At 33.7% G+C, this 22,008-nt stretch overlaps 1 protein-coding gene across 2 annotated transcripts; it reads left to right on the plus strand.

Annotated features, from left to right (window-relative positions):
• Positions 1-159: 159 nt before the first annotated feature.
• Positions 160-20,083, plus strand: LOC134728282 (NACHT and WD repeat domain-containing protein 2-like). 2 transcript variants are annotated; one of them, XM_063592830.1, is made up of 7 exons: positions 160-512; positions 11,471-11,692; positions 12,201-12,289; positions 12,697-12,810; positions 13,118-13,301; positions 13,741-13,866; positions 14,546-20,083. In XM_063592830.1, exons 1-7 carry the CDS (start codon positions 488-490, stop codon positions 19,120-19,122), a joined length of 5,337 nt encoding a protein of 1,778 aa, XP_063448900.1. In that variant the 5' UTR covers positions 160-487; the 3' UTR covers positions 19,123-20,083. The 2 variants fall into 2 exon arrangements, with proteins under 2 accessions (XP_063448900.1, XP_063448901.1); XM_063592831.1 differs by lacking the exon at positions 160-512 and adding an exon at positions 10,590-10,718.
• Positions 20,084-22,008: the final 1,925 nt, after the last annotated feature.

Here is a 22,008-nt window from a genome sequence, read left to right on the forward strand (position 1 = left end):
TATTCCTTCTATTCAACAGATATTTTAAAGAAGAATTAAATTGAATTATATATGTTTAGTATAGCGCGTTCGTTGTGTATTATATCATTTCTCCATATTAGAAGCCATAAAACTGGTGAACCAACTGACTCTTAACGAATCTTTCTATGTAGCCTTTAACTTTATAGATCGTTACAATAAGATCAAACTTCGATGGGTATATCTTTATTTTCCTGACTGATAGTGTTCCAAGGGGATTTAAATAAGCAAATTTGTACAAATCTATTGAACGTAGCTAAGGTTTTAAAATTCATTGTTTTGCCATTGGATTTAAAAAGAACTAGTGGCACAGCTACCGGTGATTGTGATCGAACTTTAATTCCATCTTTCACAAGTATAACGGTCGTTCGGAACTTGATTAATCTTCGAGCTTATCCTATAAACAGAAGAAAAAATATATATTTATGCAATATATGAACAATGGAATCGAATTAGGATTAGTTCAGAAATGAATGGATTAGCCATAGAAGACGGTAAGGTCTTAAACGGATTTATTGAATCATATAGTCTATGATGTAATATTTTGATTGTCATTTTAAATAGCTATTTCTCCTAATACAATACAATGCGTTGGTGATCAATAAGGCAATAATATCTAATTTCAAACGAGCAAATAGTAACAAGTATTTTATCTGTTTGAATTGCCGTAGGAAAACAACATAAAATAAAATTGTATATTTGTGATCAGATTATGCTATGAAAGATGAATGAAGGGAGATTTGGGTATATATCAATGAGAAAGCAACCAAACAACTCAAATGACCAAAAGAGGACAACATGTAGCAGGGGCGGATCCAGCCATTTAAAAAAGGGGGTCCCAACCCAGGACAAATTGGTTCCAACTATATGTCCCCATTCAAATGCATTGATCGTCAAAAAAAAAGGGGGGGTTCCAACCCCCGGAACCCACCCATCCCTGCATCCGCCAATGTGTAGTCTTTAAATATTTTTGAGGTGAATTATAACAATAAAGTTCTTTTGGTTTTATCAAGTGCGTGTATACATTTTGTGACATTAATTCTAAGCCAACAATCCCTTGTCTCTCTCATCGTTAGACCGAGGTGGTTGTAGAAATCGCTCTGGGTAAAAACAATGTATACTGAAACAAATTCGAAAGCAAATCCAAAACTCCCAAACTCATTAAGATACGCAGGCGAGGTTCTGGCCTTGTGATCGGTTTAACTAGTTCTTAACGCAAATGTGATGAAGAAAAACAAATAGCTAGGTATATGATAAAGGCACTTAGCTATTTAAGAAGACATTACTTTTTTTTCTATTTTTTCTGCAAGCCTTTTTGGCTTGCTGTTGGCGTAAACCAAACTTCTATTTGGTTAATATAGATATACTATAATTATTTTGAAATAACCCTTCTAAATATAAGTTAACGACCGTTTAATGTTCAAAATTCTCTGATGAAAATTGAAAACATTGAATTTGCGTTCGTTTTGATGTTTAATGCATCAAGGATATCGAAACTTTGTAATTGTATAAACGATATTGGTGCTAATCAACCAAAATGATGCTCTGACAATCAATTATTTTATTCTTCTTACTCTTTTTAAAAAAAAAAAAAAAAAAAAAAAAAAAAAAAAAAAACATCTGTATTCTTAATGGAATTCATTATAGATAAGACCTATAAGAAGATGTGGTATGAGTGCCAATGAGACAACTCTTCATCCATGACATAATTTGCAAAAGTAACCAGCTTATTTAGGAAAAGCAAAGGTAATATCAAGCATATAAGGGCTACTGGACGGAATTACATGTAAATATAAGCTTGGGTTATGACATAAACTGCTTAAAACACTATCATTGAACAAAAATGTTTCTTAGTTTCATGCACCCGGATAACATTACCAAATCAGATTCTCAGTTAAGTTTTAAAAAATGGCCCCAACCTGCAAAACAGATTCAACGCTTCAAGCAAGTGACTATACTCTATACAAGACACCATACGAAGCTGGAATCATTTGTGTGAACCCGTAAGAACATATTAACTAACTTAGCAAGGCCCATTAGTACTTGGTTTCATAAAATAGCCATTTTCAACTGGGGTTAAAACGTATGTTACCTTAATTCAAGAGAGTAAACGGTTTTCATGAAATAAAAGCATTGTTCTGAAACCATTTAGTTTGAGTATTGGATAATTTTCTGTTCTATTAGGAAAAAAATCAACATTTTTTTTTTTAGATATTACTGAAAGAATTATTATCCGAAATGAAACACCCTTTATTGATGGTGCGTCTGGGAGGGGAAACAAATCGTAATGTTATAATTACCGATGACAATTAAGTAATTACTTGACTAAACATTAAACTATCAGTTTATTTTAACAACCAACTATTAGTTATAGATTGGTAATGTTTAACTATTGTAATTACCAACAAAATAGTATTTACTTTTCTTCCAAATCGATCATTTCAATCGAAAAACACTTAATATTGATCAAATTCATAACATATAGAACTGATAAGACCGTTTTGTGTTAACTAAATGTTTACTTTTTCAACATTGGAAATTAGCGGTCGGCCCTTTAATAAGGTATAACATAGAAACATTTGACAAAATGATTACTGTCTATTGCTGTCGGAATACACAAGGTGTAATTTAAGCTGCTATTAACTTTTGATATTAAAGTCTTTTAACACTATGCTCAGATCCTCGTCACCATACTTGTTAGTATTTGTTAAGGGTATTAACAAGACCCTTCTGTTCTCCAGAATAAGTAAAAGAGCATGTTCCACCGTTTACAGTTTCAATGTGTTTGTCAAACATAAATGCGGTCATTGAAGTTTAAACTAAACCCAATTCTCTGTTTGGGTATTGGTAGATAGCGGGTGTTGATCTAGTGGGTATCCAAAATAACCGTAAGTGGCCAGTTTCGATCTCTATAGTCATTCACCAACAAAGATGACAGGTTGTAACATGGATTTGCCCAGACGTGATGAAAGTACCATGTTAATCTGATCAAAGTGCAGATCTGCGTTACCCTGCATGTAAAGAGGAAACACAGGGATGTGGGTGTCTGTACACGAGCCAAGAATCCAATGAAGATGAGAAACAACCCAAATATATATCTAAGTTATTTTATTTCAGTTGCCGTTTTAGGTGACTCCATCTACCACTTAATGGAAACAAAATTAAACGCAAGGTTTAAGACGATGGGACTTGTCTTCTGATCAGATATAGTCCATTATCTTTCTCCGTCATACAGTCCGTCCCCTTTTCGTGTATTCGCGCTCTACTCACTGCCTCATGCAAATTTTATGAAACTCGTACCAAATCCTAATAACAACCAAACAAGCAGACAGAGTTCGAATGTGGGTGCGATTTATTTACAGTTCTAGAATTATGCCCCTTTTTACTTAGAAAATTGCAAAGGTTGAGTTGGCCATTCTTTTCCTCAGTAATATTCTTCTTTTATTTTCACCATGAAAGTAAAGTGATCGACATCAGATGATGTCGGAGTACGGCATCTGACCTGTAGAAAAGTCTTTATATTTAAAACGTTCGCCATCATTAAACAAAAGCGGCCGTTTGAGTCATCAATTGTCTGGCAAAGAACGACCTAGACATTGTAACAGTACTGCAATACCTTTGTGTTGTCACACATAAAACCATTCAAGTTTTACACAATATAGTATGCATTCTTAATAAGCATTTAAATGTATCCATTGATTTGATCAAATCTGTTTAGATGATTATTTACGAATATCACACGAGAAAATATTCAATCAGATCCGCAGATCAGCAACGTCCACGAAATAAATAATAATTCTGTTGTTCAAAACTATAATGACAATGACCATAAATAACTTATCCTGAAGTCTTAATCTGATCAACTAATTGTTCGTGACTACAACATTTATAAACAAGCTTTATTTTCGAAGGTTAAGATTATAGGAGTGACGAACAATCCTAAAATTTCTCAAAGGCTTTATCAACTAACCAGTCTTTGCTAGTTTTTGGTTTGGAATATACTGGTAAAAAATCCGGATCAATATTTACTTCGTGGTCAAGATGTTCCATTCTCAATTTTAATATTATTTCAATAGTTGTTATTTTTATGTTAGTTTTTGTAGATTTTATTACATGTGTCGAACATTTTTTAAAACAACTGAAATGATGAAATGTATGGGACCCCTGCATTAACAATTTATATACATGTATAATTGTTACGAACCTTAATGGAACAAACTATATAATTTAGACCTAATATGACTTTTGTATAAATAAAAGAATATATAAAAAAATATATCAGTTCACGTCATTTAGGTTAAAAACAAATCTTTTATTAAAGACAGTGCGAGTATAAACGAGGTAACATTCTTTCCATTATATTAAAATCGGTGATCAGTTCCGAATCCACGGTGGGTCCGGGAGTTTTAACCCCTTATTATCGACAATCAACCCATTTGAATGGTGATATAAATCTGGACACCCCCCCCCCCCCCAACGCATACATTATCATGTGGGTTGGAATCCACCTTTTAAAAAAAAATCTGTTCATCTCAGTTGGAACCCACTTTTTATTCTCTTTCATGTCTATGTCATAGGCATGAGCTAGTATTTTGATATGTATGAAAATGGGGATAACTTAAGTTTGAAAAACATATATATATACAAAGGACATAAGATTGATTTGTCTGCATATATACGGTTATTAACGAGGCACCTATGCATAATATTCTTTTCAATGTTTTCATTGCTTTAATTGGCTAGGATTTTTAGAGGGTATTTGTTACAGACTTTTTAATACCAAATCATATCTATGCTGACCTCCAGAATAGATATCTTTGCGGTTTTTTTTTTGTCATGGGGTTGATGTCTTATTTATGTATATCATATATACCCCACATCCCTTTTAATTCATATTCATTATAGAAAAATTGAAGGTTATTATTGAAATAGGATTGCATCAAATTTATAATAGTATGTTTAAAAAAGATTAAAAAGATGTGACCTTCACAAATCATTTGTAAGGAAAAGACATAAATTAAACAAGTTTAACTTTTATCATGAAATGATATGTATTGATACCTATACTTCCAAGTCAATAAACACATAATACGAATAATACTTTGAATGTTTCAAAGGCCCGTTTCAGCTGTATTTAATTTTACCCCTAAATACAAATTTACATTTAGTTTAAGTAGCTTTAACTGCCTTTTAAAGTTTTAAGACTATCCGTGTTCTACATTTAATTTGTTTAATGCATAAATATTTACTTAATTTGAATACCTTAATAACAGCATGTGCGCATCTCATCAATATGGAGCATACCATTTAGTATGTTAATCCTTGCTCATACATATCTAAGAGAAATTTTACGGGTTTTCTTCACATTATAACAGACTAAATTGAACGGTTTTGTTATTTATTTCTCATGAAGGAATTTATAGTCGTGATAAAGATAGACTCATAAAATATAGAAGCACACATCCATGTCACCGGTACTTTGGACTTAGTCGATCTAAAAGGGAGCTCATAACATTTGACATCCCAAATACGAAAGATAGTGGCTCCTTGGCTTTTCAAAATTATTAAAATACAGATAATATATATATAATACTGTTACTTAAATCATTTTTCCTTATTTAATTCATTTTGAATTTAAATTGTATCAAAGATCAGATGCATTCGTTCAGTGTATGTTCACTTTTTTAATATGTCTTTTGATTTAGCTAAGCCATTTCAATTGATATTTTTTAGTGTGTCTCTCCACGTTGGGATGTTAAATTATTGTTTCAGATAAGGGTGAAGGTTTTGTACCATTAAAAAGTTTAAACCCACTGCAATCGTTTGCATTGTCATAAGTCAGGAATCTGATGTTTAGTAGTCGTTTGTTGATGTGATTCGTAAGATTCGTAAGACTTAAGTGTTTCTCGTTCCTCGTTTTTTTTTATATAAATAAGACCGTTGGTTTTCCCGTTTGAATGGAAACGTTAGTAATTTCTGGGGCCTTGTATTGCCTGTTCGGTGCGAGCCAAGGCTCCGTGTTGTAGACAAGGGATAAGTCGACTTTTATATAATCTATAGGTGGTTCTGCTTATTCTTTTATGTGTAGGCCTATTTTCTATGTTTCTGTATCTTCTATACATGCACTGAAGATAATAGTTAATACATATACAGCCCATACCATTGACGTGTAGTGGCCTTCAAAAGATTCCCATCCCACCAGATTTTGGCTACGTTTCACGTCTTTCCGATTTTGAACTCTGAAAAGCCATTCAAGTTGCCATATTACATAAACACACATCTGAGAAGAGTTTATGGATCACGAATTGTATGGTTGGTGAAAGACCAGTATATCAAGCTATGGCTGTTTTAATAAAATATGAAGGGCCATACGGGCTTTTAAAGAATTGTAATCCCCACACGACTACAATGCCGGATTGGAGGCGAAGGAGTTAAAGTATCTACGATTAGAAGTATGAAAATCTTTTCTTTCCAATCCATATTTCTTTTATTGTTTGCGCTTTTTTTAACATTGAAACTTAACGACACAAGTTATGTTGCAAAAATTTAAAAGATCTTAAAATGTATCAGAACATATGTTACATTTGCCGTATGTATAAGAAAGATTTAATGTCTACATTTTATCTATTTCTAAGGCTAATTTACGACTGATATACAAATACAACACCAGTTAGGAGTAGATTAAGTGTCAAAAGTAGGGTATATATAATCAGTATTTTATCAGTATTTATTGTACTTGAGTATATTTATACCTTATAAAGAATAGAAACATATACAATACAGATAAACTTTGTCCCTAATGGAAAAGCAATTTAACAAATTGTAATTCCTTATTTATACAAATACCTAATGCTATTGTTTACATATACAATAAATAACACGTTTCTATAGAGTTAACAGAAAAGGAGCCAAGACGTGTAAAATCGGTTCCATGTCTAATCTGCTAAATGTGGTTTATAAAAGACATAACCAACTACCTCCTATTCCCCAAACTGCACCACTTAAACATGCCAAATACATATGCTTATATGACCTCGGCGAATGACAGATTTATTCAGTAGTCATGAACATTAGGACTCGGTTGGGGAGCTACCATTTGATTTTTATGGGGGGCTAGCCTAAGATGAAATTTGAAAAAAATAGGCAGGACGGGAGTTTTGAGTGAAAAAAAGGCAGGATGAGACACTTGCAAAAAAAAGAAGATATGACGACAATTTATTTAAAAAAGGCAGGGTAAACTAAAAAAAAAACAGAACCGGATGGAATGAAAAATAAAAAGGCAGGACAGAGATTACAACTATAAAAAAATGCAGGACAAAATATTTTTCATCCTAACCCCCCTCCCCCCCATCAGAAAAAAATCAAATGGTAGCTCCCTTAGAAGATTAAAAATGTTTATCAATGTTTTTCAAATATTGTGTTCGTATTATTTCTATCTAATTGTATTATTTACTTTTTTTCGTTAGCATCAATAGTGTTGTTAGCAATGTGCAGTTTACTATCTATATCCGTATTTTAAACAATCCTAACCGAGTCCGTGTGGTCAGTAACTGCTCATCTAAAGAAAGCTATTACACCTAAAGAAAGACAAAATTGTCCATTTACAGGTGACCTTCGAAAGCACCAGTTATAACCCGAATGACCTCGCTTACTATTGACTGAATGACTTTACACCTTATTGATACTGGATTAAACCTTCTGACACAAGTGTCATTCATATTTCATGACAATTTTCATTGAAAACTGAATTTTTAAAGTTAAACAAATGTTTTCAAACGTACAAACTGCAATAACAACTCAAATCATACGTATATATGTATGTAATGGTAAATGAAGTGTAAATGCTGACGTTATAGATTTTTTTTAGAAGTTTGTCCCATCCAGTCCACTTTTACACTACTTGCTTGAATATTATTGAAAAATTGTATAAAAAGTAATTTAACTTGTATATGCAATAAATTAGATAAAACAATTACTAAATCTATCTGTCGTGGTGTATTACTTTCCTTTCCTTTTTATCGGTAAACTTATAGTTTTTCGACAAAAAATTGTCCAAACTGTTTTCGCTCCGTTCCGCTCGACAGAATATTAACGGTACGACTCCCTTTCAAAAAATTAGGATCCGCACCTGACAATGAAAATCCAAACCCTGAACTCTTTCATTTGCCAAACCCTGTTCAGTGTTGCTACTTCAATTCATAATTAGTTCAAACATATTCTAATTTTCAAAAAGGACAAACAAATTAGACGCACGTTTTTCACCTTAGCAACTTCTTCTCCAAATTTTTCAATTGATAGCAAGCAGGCTCTACAAATTTCATACAAATCTTGTGTTGACCAGTTTGACTTCATGAAACAAAATAACATGAACATTGGAATTTCACTATAGAAATATCAAGTATCACGGTTGTCAATACCTCAGAATCGTGATCATTGATTGGTGATGAATAATGTATACTGAAACTGTATACCATATATCTTACTATTGTTATAGGACACAATATAACAAAACAATAAGGATTATCCATCAACCCAAAGCTACATTTAGTTTACAAAAATGCAGTCAAATGTTACATAAAAATAATTTCAAATAGTATTCTTCTAATAGAATATAGTCTGCAATTGTAAAATTTCTTATATACAAGAATTTACAAGATAGCGAATACGAATGAAGAGGGTTCAAGCTGAAATTAAACAACAACCCAACACAATAAAATAAAGAAGAACAGGTCAACACATAGCAGATAATTTTCTCATACAATTTTGGCTTAAATAATTCATACCTAGACCGCATGGATAAGAATAAAAGAAATGTAAACAGGAAGATACCAAGGGGACGTCTCATACTCACGAGTCGAAAAAAAAGCAAAGAAGAATAGAAGATGAAGAAGTCCAGAGAAGACTTTGATAGGTCTGAACAGCTAATTACACAAAAAGAAACGTCGTTAATTAGATCGCCGGGATTCCAATGTTTAACATTTAGATTTGACATACTTCAGACGGACACATTAATAACGTGCGTCTGAATGTAGAAAACTAATGTTATATTGATTAATTTGATTATTGGTTGCTTAACGTCCAGTGGCAAATATTTCATGCATATTCAGGACGAAACTAATGTTATTAAATTCATTTTCATACAAATATAACTACATGTACATGATATACTTCAGATGCAGAATTGAATTACAGATTGAAAAATGTTACGATCTCATGGGCGGATCCAGCCATTTTAAAGGGGGGAGTACAACTATATGTCCTCTTTCAAATGCGCTGATCGGCCAAACAAAAGGGGGTCCAATCCCGGACATCACCCCACCCCCTGGATCCGCCAATGGATCTTTCCTGAATGGATCTATTCTATTTAATTTCAGACAAGAGTAACGCTAATTTTTCAAATGTATAGTTATCATGATAAAAGAAGTCATATCAAGTGTTAAACATTTAAGCTATTGGAATAAAACAGAGACATAAAGTTCACAAAGAATCTCATAATATCAAGTGTCAATAAATTAGAATATTTTATTTGGACCAAGGTGTAAATATTTTCTACATATATTGTAACGAATACGCAGACATTTATCAATTATATATAAAGTTTAAATATTGACTCAGATTTACTTTAAATGTCTTTATATTAGTAATACAATTTAGTATATGGTAAATCGTGTTGCAAGTTCAATGAAAAAGTTGGTTTCCCTCTAACTTCAATGCATACTTTTGTTGAATAAATGTTCAAGACATATATGCGTTTAGTTTCATGTGTTCCATTTTAATAACGAGACGTATATAGTTGTAACTTCAATGAGATAGAGCTATATCAGATTTGGCTTGTGTTTCAAGACATCACCTGAATATCCAAGGTCCGTCGAATCTAAACGCACTATATATATAAAACAATTTAATCTTTGACCATTCACCAGGATGGGATCTAGGGTTTGAGTAAACGGGGCGTTATTGTCAAAAAAGATAACTACACATGTTTTATTACTATATATATACATTGCCTTACATAAAACTATTGTTGGAAGTATATGATAAAGCGATTAATACATGGCCTTTTTCGTATCAGCCTGGGTATCATCCCGAGACCCATATCAGCACCTCGACTCCGTCTCGGGCTGATATGGAAAAGGCCATGGTATTAATCTCTCTATATATATACATGTACAGTTACAAAGAGTTGGTAAACACTTCCATCGTCACTCACAAAGTGTCTTCTTTTTCAGTTATAATAATACGCTTATCTGTATATACAGCAAATAAAGAAAACACATTTACAGACACAACAAACAAAACGACAAATCATTTGTCGTTCATGCAGAAGTTTATTAAATTCTTCTATAACCTTAGAGTTTTGATTTATAAGCCCTTTGCTCGTCAAATAAAATCCACAAGTTCGACTTTTTCGATACGTTCATTATGAATCAATAAAATTCTTTTAACACTTAGATTTTATAATCTTTTGGTCCATTTTAAACCATAACGTAAAGATTAAAATTTTATGAATGTTTTAATCCAAAATATATTATGTGAACAAAGGAAGAAACTCAAAAAGTTTAATCTTTATGTTCAATTAATATGCTTAGCAATAACATGTAAATGCAGTTAAATTTAAATTAAAAGTCGGAATGACAGGACTAAATTTTCCCATTCATCTACAATATGAAGCGGTAAAGTGTGGACAATGACATTAAAAGGTGAGATTGTCATAAATATTTTTATTAAAAAAATCATAATTTTGAATTACAAAAAATAAACGGTAATTGGCATTGCTAGTATAACTGTGAACCTTGTCTATAAATCAGTTCAACTTTTACAAATATGAATCAGTTGACTATTAAAACCTTGTCGGAATAATTCGCAGAAGATAACATCCATAAGAAACTGTATTAGAAAGACGGTTAATTGTGCATAAGTCTTATTTGCGTGGAAAAAGTACAATGAATAACACTTTAGATTTCTCCCTAAACATGTTTGTAATATCGATCACTGGACATGGATTCAGTTAAGACTACTTGCCAACCAGTATAGTTGAGTTAACATTGATTTTAAGTTGTTCAAGGTGCATTTGCAAATACTTTCTTTCCTTAAAATGAATATCAAACCCAGCATATGTAATATGATTATTTGCTGCCTCCAAGAGAGAGACGAACGAGATCAGAGGGATATACAGAATCATAAATAAAAAGAAAAAAAACGAAAATGCCATTTGAAAACTAACGGCCTCTTTTATATAAAAGAATGAACGAAAACAAATTTTTCACACATAAACAAACGACAACCACTTAATTAGACTCCTGACTTGGGACAGACACATGTATACATAAATAATGTGCCTGGGTTAAACATGTTAGCGAGATCCCAACCCTCCTCCTAACCTAGGACAGTGGTAAAACAGTACAACATATGAACGAACTAGCTGTTTTAAAGTTACTTTTATGTCTTGCAGGTCCAGTAAACCCCTTCAGACTACGTCATTTAGATGATGTCATCGACCAGGATGAGACCGATGAGGTCCGAAGAGAGATGGAAGTACCCCTTCGGTATAAAGACCTGATGGATACTGAACGATCTCATACAAAACAGATATTGTTTGGTGGGATTCAAGCAGAAGACATCCCTCAAATTAGGTCTAAGGAGATTAAAATATACATCTGCTCTGCGGGAACAGGTATGGGGTATTTTAACCTTAAGATATACATGTATAAGCTCTGACTGTAAAATAAAAAAAATCTCTTTTGGTTTAAAATTTATAAAAAAAATGAAACACAAACATATTTCAGTTTACGTTTCGATATATATTGCCTTGAAAAGTCTGATTTTCCAAAGTTATAACACGCGAATCGTTTAATATTTGAATGAAACCTGACAGATGATAGGCCCACGGAAGCCTGTTATGTGTAATTTTTATATAACTATATAACTCGGTATCAAGACTAAGCTAACTCGTTATAACGACATAGCTAACGCGTGATCACGAAGTTCAGCCGTCATAACAATTGACTAAGTCGTGATAACGCGTAAGCTGAAAAGCGATCACGAGTTAGCCACGTTGTTACATTGAGATACCCAGTCCTTATAACGATTAATCAAATCGTAATAAATACTTAAATTAACTATATGTATGCTCTAATATTATACAGTTTTCATCCATGTACGCTTTTTTCTTGCTTATTTAGATTCTGAGGTTGAAAGAGATGCTTTTGTTGAGGATGTGTACCCTGCTCTGAGGGACTACTGTAAAGAGACACATGGGCTGGATTTCCATGTAAGTATGTATAGAGTCATGTGGTGAACTCATATAGATACTTTGTCCTGTCCTGTCTTGTCAACGAAAACAAAACTTCGTGGAATTTTGTCAAACGTGGACTGTCATGACTTACCAGATAGCCATAGTAAATGGAACTTTTAATGAAATCCTGATAGGCAAAGCAAAATATCGAAAGTTTAAAACTAAGAAAAATATCCAATGTGATTATACTAGTATTCAATTTGACCGGTTCAAGATGTCTTTGTGAAACACACGTAAACCAGTACTATACGAATACTCCTCAGTTGTTCCTTTTTTCATTTTTCTAACATTTAACGTAGGTATTTTATCATTTATAAATTGTGTACGGGTTAAAAACATAAAAATAAAATTTTTAGTATCTTAATTATTTTTTATTGTTGCAGGCAATTGATATGAGATGGGGTATAGACTTTTCAGAAAATGGATGGCCTTCTACAGAAACATGCATTAAAGAGCTCCAACACTGCCAAACACATTCTTTGGGTCCATGTATTGTGGTATGTTTCAATTCGGCTCAACTCGTTTCAAATGAATTTGTATAAAATTGGTTACATGATTATTTTACCAAAATAAATTTTCATAAAAAGTAAATTGAAACTTACTGGAAACATCCCAGCAGTCCAATTATTTACAATAATAAAAATCAAAATTAAGAAAATTGAAAATGTAATGATTTCAACTATACTTTTTTAAACTGTACAATGGTGAATGAAATCATGCAAATACCTACATGTACCAATAAAAAAATATCGAAATTTATGCAAAGTCAGCAAAATGAATAATAGTTTTTTTTTCTTTTAAAAGGCAATTTTAGGACAGAAATACAAACGATTTACACCACCAGAAACAATAGAGGAAGAAGAATTTGAGCTGCTGAAGGAGTCGTTAATGGAAGAGGAAAACATTGCGTTATTAGACGTGATCTATGAAAAAGATACAAACATTAATCCAGCAGTGTACCGACTTCAACGGCCTAGTACCGACAAAGGTAATGGCAATTTATACATGTGTTATGGTTTTCCATTTACATCTTCGATCCGATCATCTCCCTTTCAAGTAAAGAGGATATTCATATCGAGAAGTTATAATGTAGCCATGACCATCATGCAAATGTAGAAAATTATGAAACGAATGTATATAAACAGAAATCAGATGAAAAAATAACTCAAATACACATGTTTGAATAATCAAACAGGTATACATCGAATTAAAAAAAAAAAAAAAAAACGCAAATAAACATGCAAGAAGATGTACAAAACGTACACAAAACACCTAAATGTACGAACAAACATCAAAGTAAGGTTAACGAATTAATACCAACATAGTCTAGTTATCCAAACCAACACCAAGCAAAGACAATGAACAAGAACATTGGAAAAGTGTATAGAAAAAATAGCAAAATAACATATATTTTTTTTCATTTATAGATCCATCGCTAAAAATGTGGAAAGATACACAGAAAACTGTTCAGGAAATATTAGAAGACGCTGCAAGAACGTGTTTGGAAAGTAACAAAATTAGCAAGGAAAAGTTTCTGAAATATACATCTAGTGGTAAGTGTGTAAAATGATGAATCAAGTTATTGTTTAACACTCCTCTTCATTGTTAATGCTCTTTTGGCTGTGTGTTATCGATTATTTTGTCCACACAAAGCTGCGGATCTCGGGGAAACTTATTGAATGTTATATACACAAAACACAATATGCTTTGTCATGCTCACTGTCATTTAACTTTTACGTGTATTTCAATATTGATGGGAGAAAATACTCAACTGCATAAAAATAGCATACCACCAATTTATAACATTTGGTTTGTGCTGAAACTAGCATACGTTAAGGAAGGATAAAACCCAATATAAAAACTACTAGACAATCAAACGCCATTTGGTTTGTTTGTATAATTATTGCACCTGAAATAAAAAAAAATGTGGAAATACAGTTTGAACTACCGTATATAAGACAATTCAAGCCAGATATAACATCAAAGGAAAATGAGGCGGGGGATACCATAGGGACATTCGAAACTCATGAAAATAAGGTAGAGAGGGAATTAAGTCCACATAGCACATCATAGAAAACTAAAGACTGAGTAAAACAAAACCTAACAAAAACTGAGAGTCATCTCATGTATTCCGGAAGGGTAGGCAGATACTGTTTCACTACATGAACGCGTTCTATGTACGAATATATCAAAAGCAAACTATATATAAAATGAACATTCATTTATCTTCAGAAATTCACCAGGAAATCCAGCAAGGCATTCTGAACCAATCAGACAGAGACGATAAATGCTTGTTTTTAAGTAGGCTTGTATCAAACATGGACGATTTGCTGACGTCATCAAAAAGACCGAAATTCTTAGATATTCTTCCTTGCAACAATGAACAGGATATTAACGCCGAAATTGCTGCTAATTCGCTTAGAAAAGAAGTTCTGGGAAATCTGGATTCAAATAACAGCAGGGAAAATTTTGTTGATTTTAGTACAAATGGTATACACTACAAAAACGTAGATGAATACACGCAAAATGTGTGTCGATATTTGCACAATTCAGTCAAGAAACTAATAGATTATGCCGTTAAAAACCAAAATACCCTCCACAGTGACAATTTATATCGGGAAGTTGTTCAACATTGGCATGCGTCAATAAATTCATCACAGCCTTTTGTAGGCAGAGACAACATTCTCAGCAAGGTCAAAGAATATCTTCTTTCTGAAACTGATCAGCCATTAGTAATAACAGGTGTATCCGGTTCAGGAAAGTCATCGATAATTGCAAAGATTGCATCAGATGTAAATATAGCAATAAAGAATGAAGATCTTGCAATGAGAACAGCTTTGGTGTTCCGGTTCGTAGGTCAAACACAAAATGCCGTCACTGCGCAAGAGCTGCTTTACTCATTGTGTAATCAACTTGCCTTTGTGATGGGCAAGTATCGTCATGATGTTCCAAAGGACTTCAAAGCTTTAAAACTGTATTTTATCGAAATGGTTCAAAGAGGAGAATTTGGCGGGATGCTTATAATTCTAATTGATTCTCTGGACTTGTTGTCAACGTTTGAAAATGGACATAAGTTAGAATGGTTACCATCAAGAGTTGCAGTAAATGTTAAAGTTGTAGTTTCGGTAAATTCTGAATGTAAGGAATGCTTGACAAGACTCGTACACAAATGCCCAGACAACATTGTAGATATTACACCATTATCAAACACGGATTGTGAAAATGTTATGAAAGTGATGATGAACAAAGATCGACGAAGTGTTTCGTATGACCAATGGAAGCTTGTACAAAATGCATTTCAAAACTGTACACTACCATTATTTGTTAAAATAGTTTTCGATGAAGTTTCCTTATGGCATTCGTATGATGATTCGGAAACTCAAGTGCTTGGAAACAGCGTCAACGACGTTATTGATAATATTTTTCATAGAGCAGAAATCAAATTCGGGAAACATATTTTATCCGGAGTCCTCGGATATTTAACAGCATCAAGAGATGGCTTATCAGAATCCGAACTGGTTGATATTTTATCAACTGATGAAGACAATTTAAATCACGTGTTCTGTACTTGGCATCCGAAGGTAAGACGTTATCCGGCTTATCTTGTAAGTGTTATTCGTCAGTATTTTGAACCTTACCTCCTGGAAAAAGAATGCGACAGTATTCGTGTTCTATGTTGGAAATACCCTTGCTTTAAGATCGTAGCACATGGCCGATACGTTAGAAATGACGAAGAGAAGCTGCATTCAACCATTGCAGATTATTTCCTAGGAAAATGGGGAGGATTCACTAGGAAACCTTGTACATATCCATCAAGATTGACGGCAAAAAAGAAGATGATGACTTCAGACGATAAAGCTTGTCGGCTCCTTCCTGTTCAGCACAATTTTTACGGCGAGTCAGAGGTGCGAGGATTGTATAATAAACGAAAAATGACAGAACTACCATTTAGCCTAATGTGTAGTGGGCGACATGGAGATTTACGATCAGAAACATTTTGCAACTTTCATTATATTTATTATCGCCTGAAAGCATCATCATTAGAACACTTACTTGCCGACTTCGATATGTTTCACGACAGAGAGACAACCTTAGTAGCCGATGCTTTACGCATGTCTGGAGCTGCCTTACAAGCAGATGTCGATTCACTAGGAGTCGAGTTGACCGGTCGTTTGCTTCCACATTCTAGACGTTTCAATTACATAAGAGAACTTATATACCAGTGCGATTTAGCAGCACAAGCTCATTGTCCACTTGTTCCGAACTGCCAAATATACAGTGCTCCTGGTGGACCTTTACAGTACGAATGTGATGTAGGTGGAAACGTGTTCTGCCCAATTGATATCGATGTATTCAATAGCCCAGATGGTATCTTATTAACAGCAAAACCTCATTTTAGTTCTCGAGTCAGGGTTTGGGAATTATCAAGAGGCGATTCGAGGCCGGATATGATGATGCCTCTCGGAGAAATACACCCGACTCGTGACGGACGATTTCTCAACATAATTCAGAATGACCAAATGATTAAAATATATCGATCAGATTGCGGTGAATTGCATGGTGAAATCGTATATGGACATGGACGTGTTTCAGATATAGAAGTTTCAAATAAATATATCACATTTTGTGTAGAAAAGGGCACTGGGCCATACATAATAGATGTAGACGCTAAGTCAGTTCTGCATCGTTTCAGCTTTCATGCGCATGCCGTCGCGGTTAGTCCAGACGAGAACTATGTAGCATTCAATTCTGAGAAGAATATTCTGCTTTATCAATTGCCATTAATGGAGCGCAAATGTATGGCGCAAGCATCGGATGTTCCGCAAGATATCATATTCAGTAACAACAAACCAAAATGTTTCATTTTCACCAAGTCAAAAATCGTCGAATCAATTGAGTTTGACGTTGTCAGTCGTAAATTCACATGCAAATTCATATTCAGCGACCTTGAACTACGACAGTGTGTTATTTCAAACACACAAAAATATCTGCTTTGTCGAAGTGCTAAATGTCTTCATTTGGTGTATACGCATGACAATAAACTGTTACGAAAGTTCGATAAACTACCGGAAGATGTTATAGTAGAGCAATCATCTAATTTCACAGGAGCAGAGTTTACACCGGAAGATAAGTATATTGTGGCATCAAGATATACATTTCTAGCCGTTTGGGATACTGTTACGGGTAATCCTTTGAGAGTACTTCAGTCTTCTGTATCACCGATTCTAAGAGTGTACACTTCCAATGCTGTCAACAAAGTAGTATCTTTACTGGCCGATAATTCGTTTCAAGTTTGGAATCTAGAAAATATAGATTCAAATATACTGCATTCAAATAACATCTTTCCCGGAAACGTGTTTGGAGCACAACTGTCAACCGTCAGTCAGAAGATAGTGGCATTTGAGGGAAGAGTTCCAGAAGCAAAGGTTCTGAGTTTACGAAATGGTCAAGTAACAGACATCCTTCAGCATAGTCATAATACGGACGACAAGGTCAGGCAAGTCATTTTATCACCTAATGGGCGGTTTGCTGTAACTCGTGGTCAGAGAGCAGAAGATATGACTGAAGGTTCTACAGTTTGGCGGGTACTTCGTGATGATGTAGTTTGGGATTTGGAGGCTAGTAAAAGGACACATTACTCTGGTAACAATCGATTTGTGAATTTCACTAAGGACAGTGAATATGCAGTCTTCATCTCACTGGTAAATTATTCACGTTATGATTGGAGTGACAATACATATGCTCTCTCTGTTGTTCAGGCAGAAAATGGCATTACTAGGACTGTACCTTTCCCGCCATGTACAGAATTTGTTTCACCTCCGTGTATCGTTCTATGTGGGAGCACAAATTATTTTACAGCAATCGTCCAAATCTGCAAGAAAACACACGACCCCAAATCAAAGAAAGAAAGATCAAGACATTATGAGGTACAGCTTTTGTTAGAGGACATATCTGGAACGGAGGAGGAAACAACTTTCCTGAAGATTCAAAATGTTTTAGAAGAAGCAGCAGAAGATTGTCAATTCTTAGATGTCAAAACGAATTTGAAAAACCAATTGGTTCTAATGTATGCAAAAGGGTTGGACCAGTATGTTTTTGAAATGGAGAAGGGTCTCGTTCGTCCATCGTACATCCAAAAGGGTCTTATTGTGTATGATTTCAAGAACAAAGGAATCCTTAAACACATCCCCGAATTTCTTTCGCCATCGTCAGACATCAACAACTTAACTTTATCTCGCAATTCTATGATCATCATGGACCAAAACCGATCTGTTTTCAATGTAGTTAACCCGAAGTCTGTTATACCAATCGATAAGCAATTCGGCATAGGTACACCACGATTTGTTTTAGATGGTCGTTTTATAGTTGGTCTTACTCCTAATTTTAGGGAAGTTATTGTCGTGCGAACATGTGACGGAATAGTCAAAGGTCACATGTTTGTACATGGCTGTGCCACGTGCGTATCTGTAGGAGCCGACGACCGAACAGTTGTCGTTGGTTGTGAGGATGGCCGTGTATTGATTCTCACTATAATTCTAGAACTCTGTGACCCAGTCAGGGAAATAATACAATCGTTCCCAAGCAGACAGATTAAACCAGAAAAAGAACCGGACTCAATGAGACTTATCAAGAAAGACATAAGACACATGATGTGCCGAACACCAGATCACGCGAGACTTTCTGCAAGATTACAGACTAGTGCTATAGAAGAAAATCGAAGACCGCCATCACATCGAATAATATCAACTGGTGTTTCAATGACACAAAATATCAAACGTTCCCGTTCGGAAGTGTGCTCTGTGCAATAACATTCTGTATCTAAATATGCCATATTGCCGTAGGTACTTGCAGACCACATTGCACTCATCATTTTCAGTTTTAGATAAAAAATAAAATAAAATCAAAGGCTAATTGGAATAACCCTAAAATGAATTAGAAATGGACAGCTTAGTCTGCAAGTATCTGTGAATATATGTCAAATTAATTTAGTTGCAATAAGCTAAAATAGTTTAATATTTGAATCCGTATCATTGTTTTGTTCATCATAGTAGATTGTTCAAATAATTTTTAACTCTGCATTTCCTAGTTAAATTATTGCGATTATAAAGAAACTTACTTTATAGATATATGAAGATGTGGTGTGAGTGCCAATGAGACAACTCTCCATCCAAATAACAATTGATAAAAGTATAGGTCAATATACGGCCTTCAACACGGAGCCTTGGCTCACACCGAGCAAAAAGCTATAAGAGCACCACAATTACTAGTGTAAAACCATTCTAACGGGAAAACCATTTGTTCTTTTTCAAGAGTTTCGCATCACCTAAGGCCAAACCTGTTTACAGGATTATATTTTCGCCTTATTTTTGTTCCCCCTTTTATGCAATTGTATGCGTTACAGAATTTACAAATTAACTGCCTATAAAAAAATATGCATATTTGTAATGTTATGCATACATAGTTAAGGAGTTCAGTATTATTTATTCGGGTATATTTGTTTTTTGTTTTATTCTGTTTTGATTTATTATCCCAGAGTGCTTGTTTTCACTTAAACGCCGACTTATCCTGATAAAAAGTTTGATTACAGGGCAACTAATGGTATACTAGATTTACTTTAACTCGAATAATTCGGTGATCTGTTGTGCTAAATTATTGATAATAGTGCATCATTGTGATAAAATGTTAATTTATTGTAGTCTCGTATTTGTAAAGACTTTCAAATGTTGTTGTATTTCAATATTTATTTTTTAGATATATATATTAACTATTTAGTTGTTTTTACTTTATTTTCTGTCCATGACTGTATGACAAGTCAGGAATATGACATTTTTTTGTTATTCGTTCCATTGGTCAAGTTTATTCAGATTGATTTTGTCTTTTTCATGGACTTCCATCCTTCGAGTTCTGTATTTTTGTCATACTTTTTATTAGTATAAGTCATAGTTTGATACTGCACGAATTGCAAGTCTTTCTTTCGAATAAATTATAATGCTTATGACTAAAAGTCAATTATGTGAAGTATATGGATGTATGGCATCTCGACGATGAAACACCAAATATATGAAAAAAAGACATATACAAAATATTCTGTTAACTATGGGAAAAGAATTTCATCGCAAAATCGTATCAGGTAGGTAGAATCGGATATGACTACAAATGGTACATACATTATACCTACAATTATTTGGAAAACTGTGGCATTGATACCACACATATCACAAAAAGATTGCAGATTATTAAAAACAAGAATGTGTCCAAAGTAAACGGATGCCCCACTTGCACTATCCTTTTCCATGTTCCATGGACCATGAAATTAGGTAATAATCTAATTTGGCATTAAAATTAGAAAGATCATACTATAGGGAACATATGTACTAAGTTTCAAGTTGATTGGACTTCAGCTTCATCAAAAACTACCTTAACCAAAAACTTTAACCTGATACTCCCACTTTTATTTTCTATGTTCAATGAACCATGAAATTGGAGTCAAAAGTCTAATTTGGCTGTAAAATTAGAAAGATCATATCATAAGCAACAAGTGTACTAAGTTTCCAGTTGATTGGACTTCAGCTTCATCAAAAACTACCTTGACCAAAAACTTAAACCTGAACGGACGAACAAACGCAGCCACAGACCAGAAAACATAATACCCCTCTACTATCGTAGGTGGAGCATAAAAACATCGTAGGAATACGTCCAGGGAATTCTACTAACCAGCGTGGACTACTCGTTTTTAAAAATACCCAGGTTTATCAAACTGATTACGAACACACATGTTGCAAGGCCCCCTTGTAAGATTAACAAAACGCTTAACATCGTGTTGGTTTTATTGCACATTAATTCTAAAAATAAGTTCATAGGTTTTACTAATGTTAAATGTTCAGAAGTGTCTGTTCCAAATCAGAGATGTTACATTTGTTTTCCATTCGTTTGATGTGTTTTAGCTTAAGATTTTTCTTTTGATAAGGGACTTTCCGTTTTTCTTAAAATGTCAGGAATCGTTTCTATGTATGTTGGCTTTTGTTTTTTTTGCACTTCTGTGTTTCAGTTGTTTCTCTGTTTCCCTCTCATAGGTGAAAGTTAAAAGCGGTAAAAATTTCAAACAGCTACTGTATACCATACCATTAAAAGGCAGTTACATGAACTACATACCTTATATAAGGTATAATAAAGACATGTTTTGATTATACTAATAAGGTGCATATAACCCAAATGCGTTTTTCGGGGTTTTAGTTTGAAACCCGGATTTTTAACTCTCAATCTATTTATGACTTTTGAACAGCGATATACTACTGTTGCCTTTATTAAGTCCAACACATATAAGTTTATATTTTGTGTTTATGTAGTTTACCTTCAATGTGTAATCATATCTAAGACATACTGGTATGTTCATATCAACTTACAATTTAGTAAAAACGTTCATTATACATGTTAAAATCATCAGACAAATTACAATGTTGAGGTGACCCTTATTACAATTCTTTCAACATACATATCTGATTGCAAACTATTAGAACATTCTCCTGGTAAAAAATTGCGTTAAGGTAAATGATTATTACAATTGTATTCGGGTCAACATAAAATGTACTACACATGTGCATTGTGAGGGTACATTTTAAAATTGAACGAACGATTCCTATATAATAATCCCTATTACATGTTTCACTTACCATAAACATAGGGTAGCCTGACCA

The sequence above is a fragment of the Mytilus trossulus genome, chromosome 8 (assembly GCF_036588685.1).
Source record: "Mytilus trossulus isolate FHL-02 chromosome 8, PNRI_Mtr1.1.1.hap1, whole genome shotgun sequence".
Lineage (NCBI taxonomy): Eukaryota > Metazoa > Mollusca > Bivalvia > Mytilida > Mytilidae > Mytilus > Mytilus trossulus.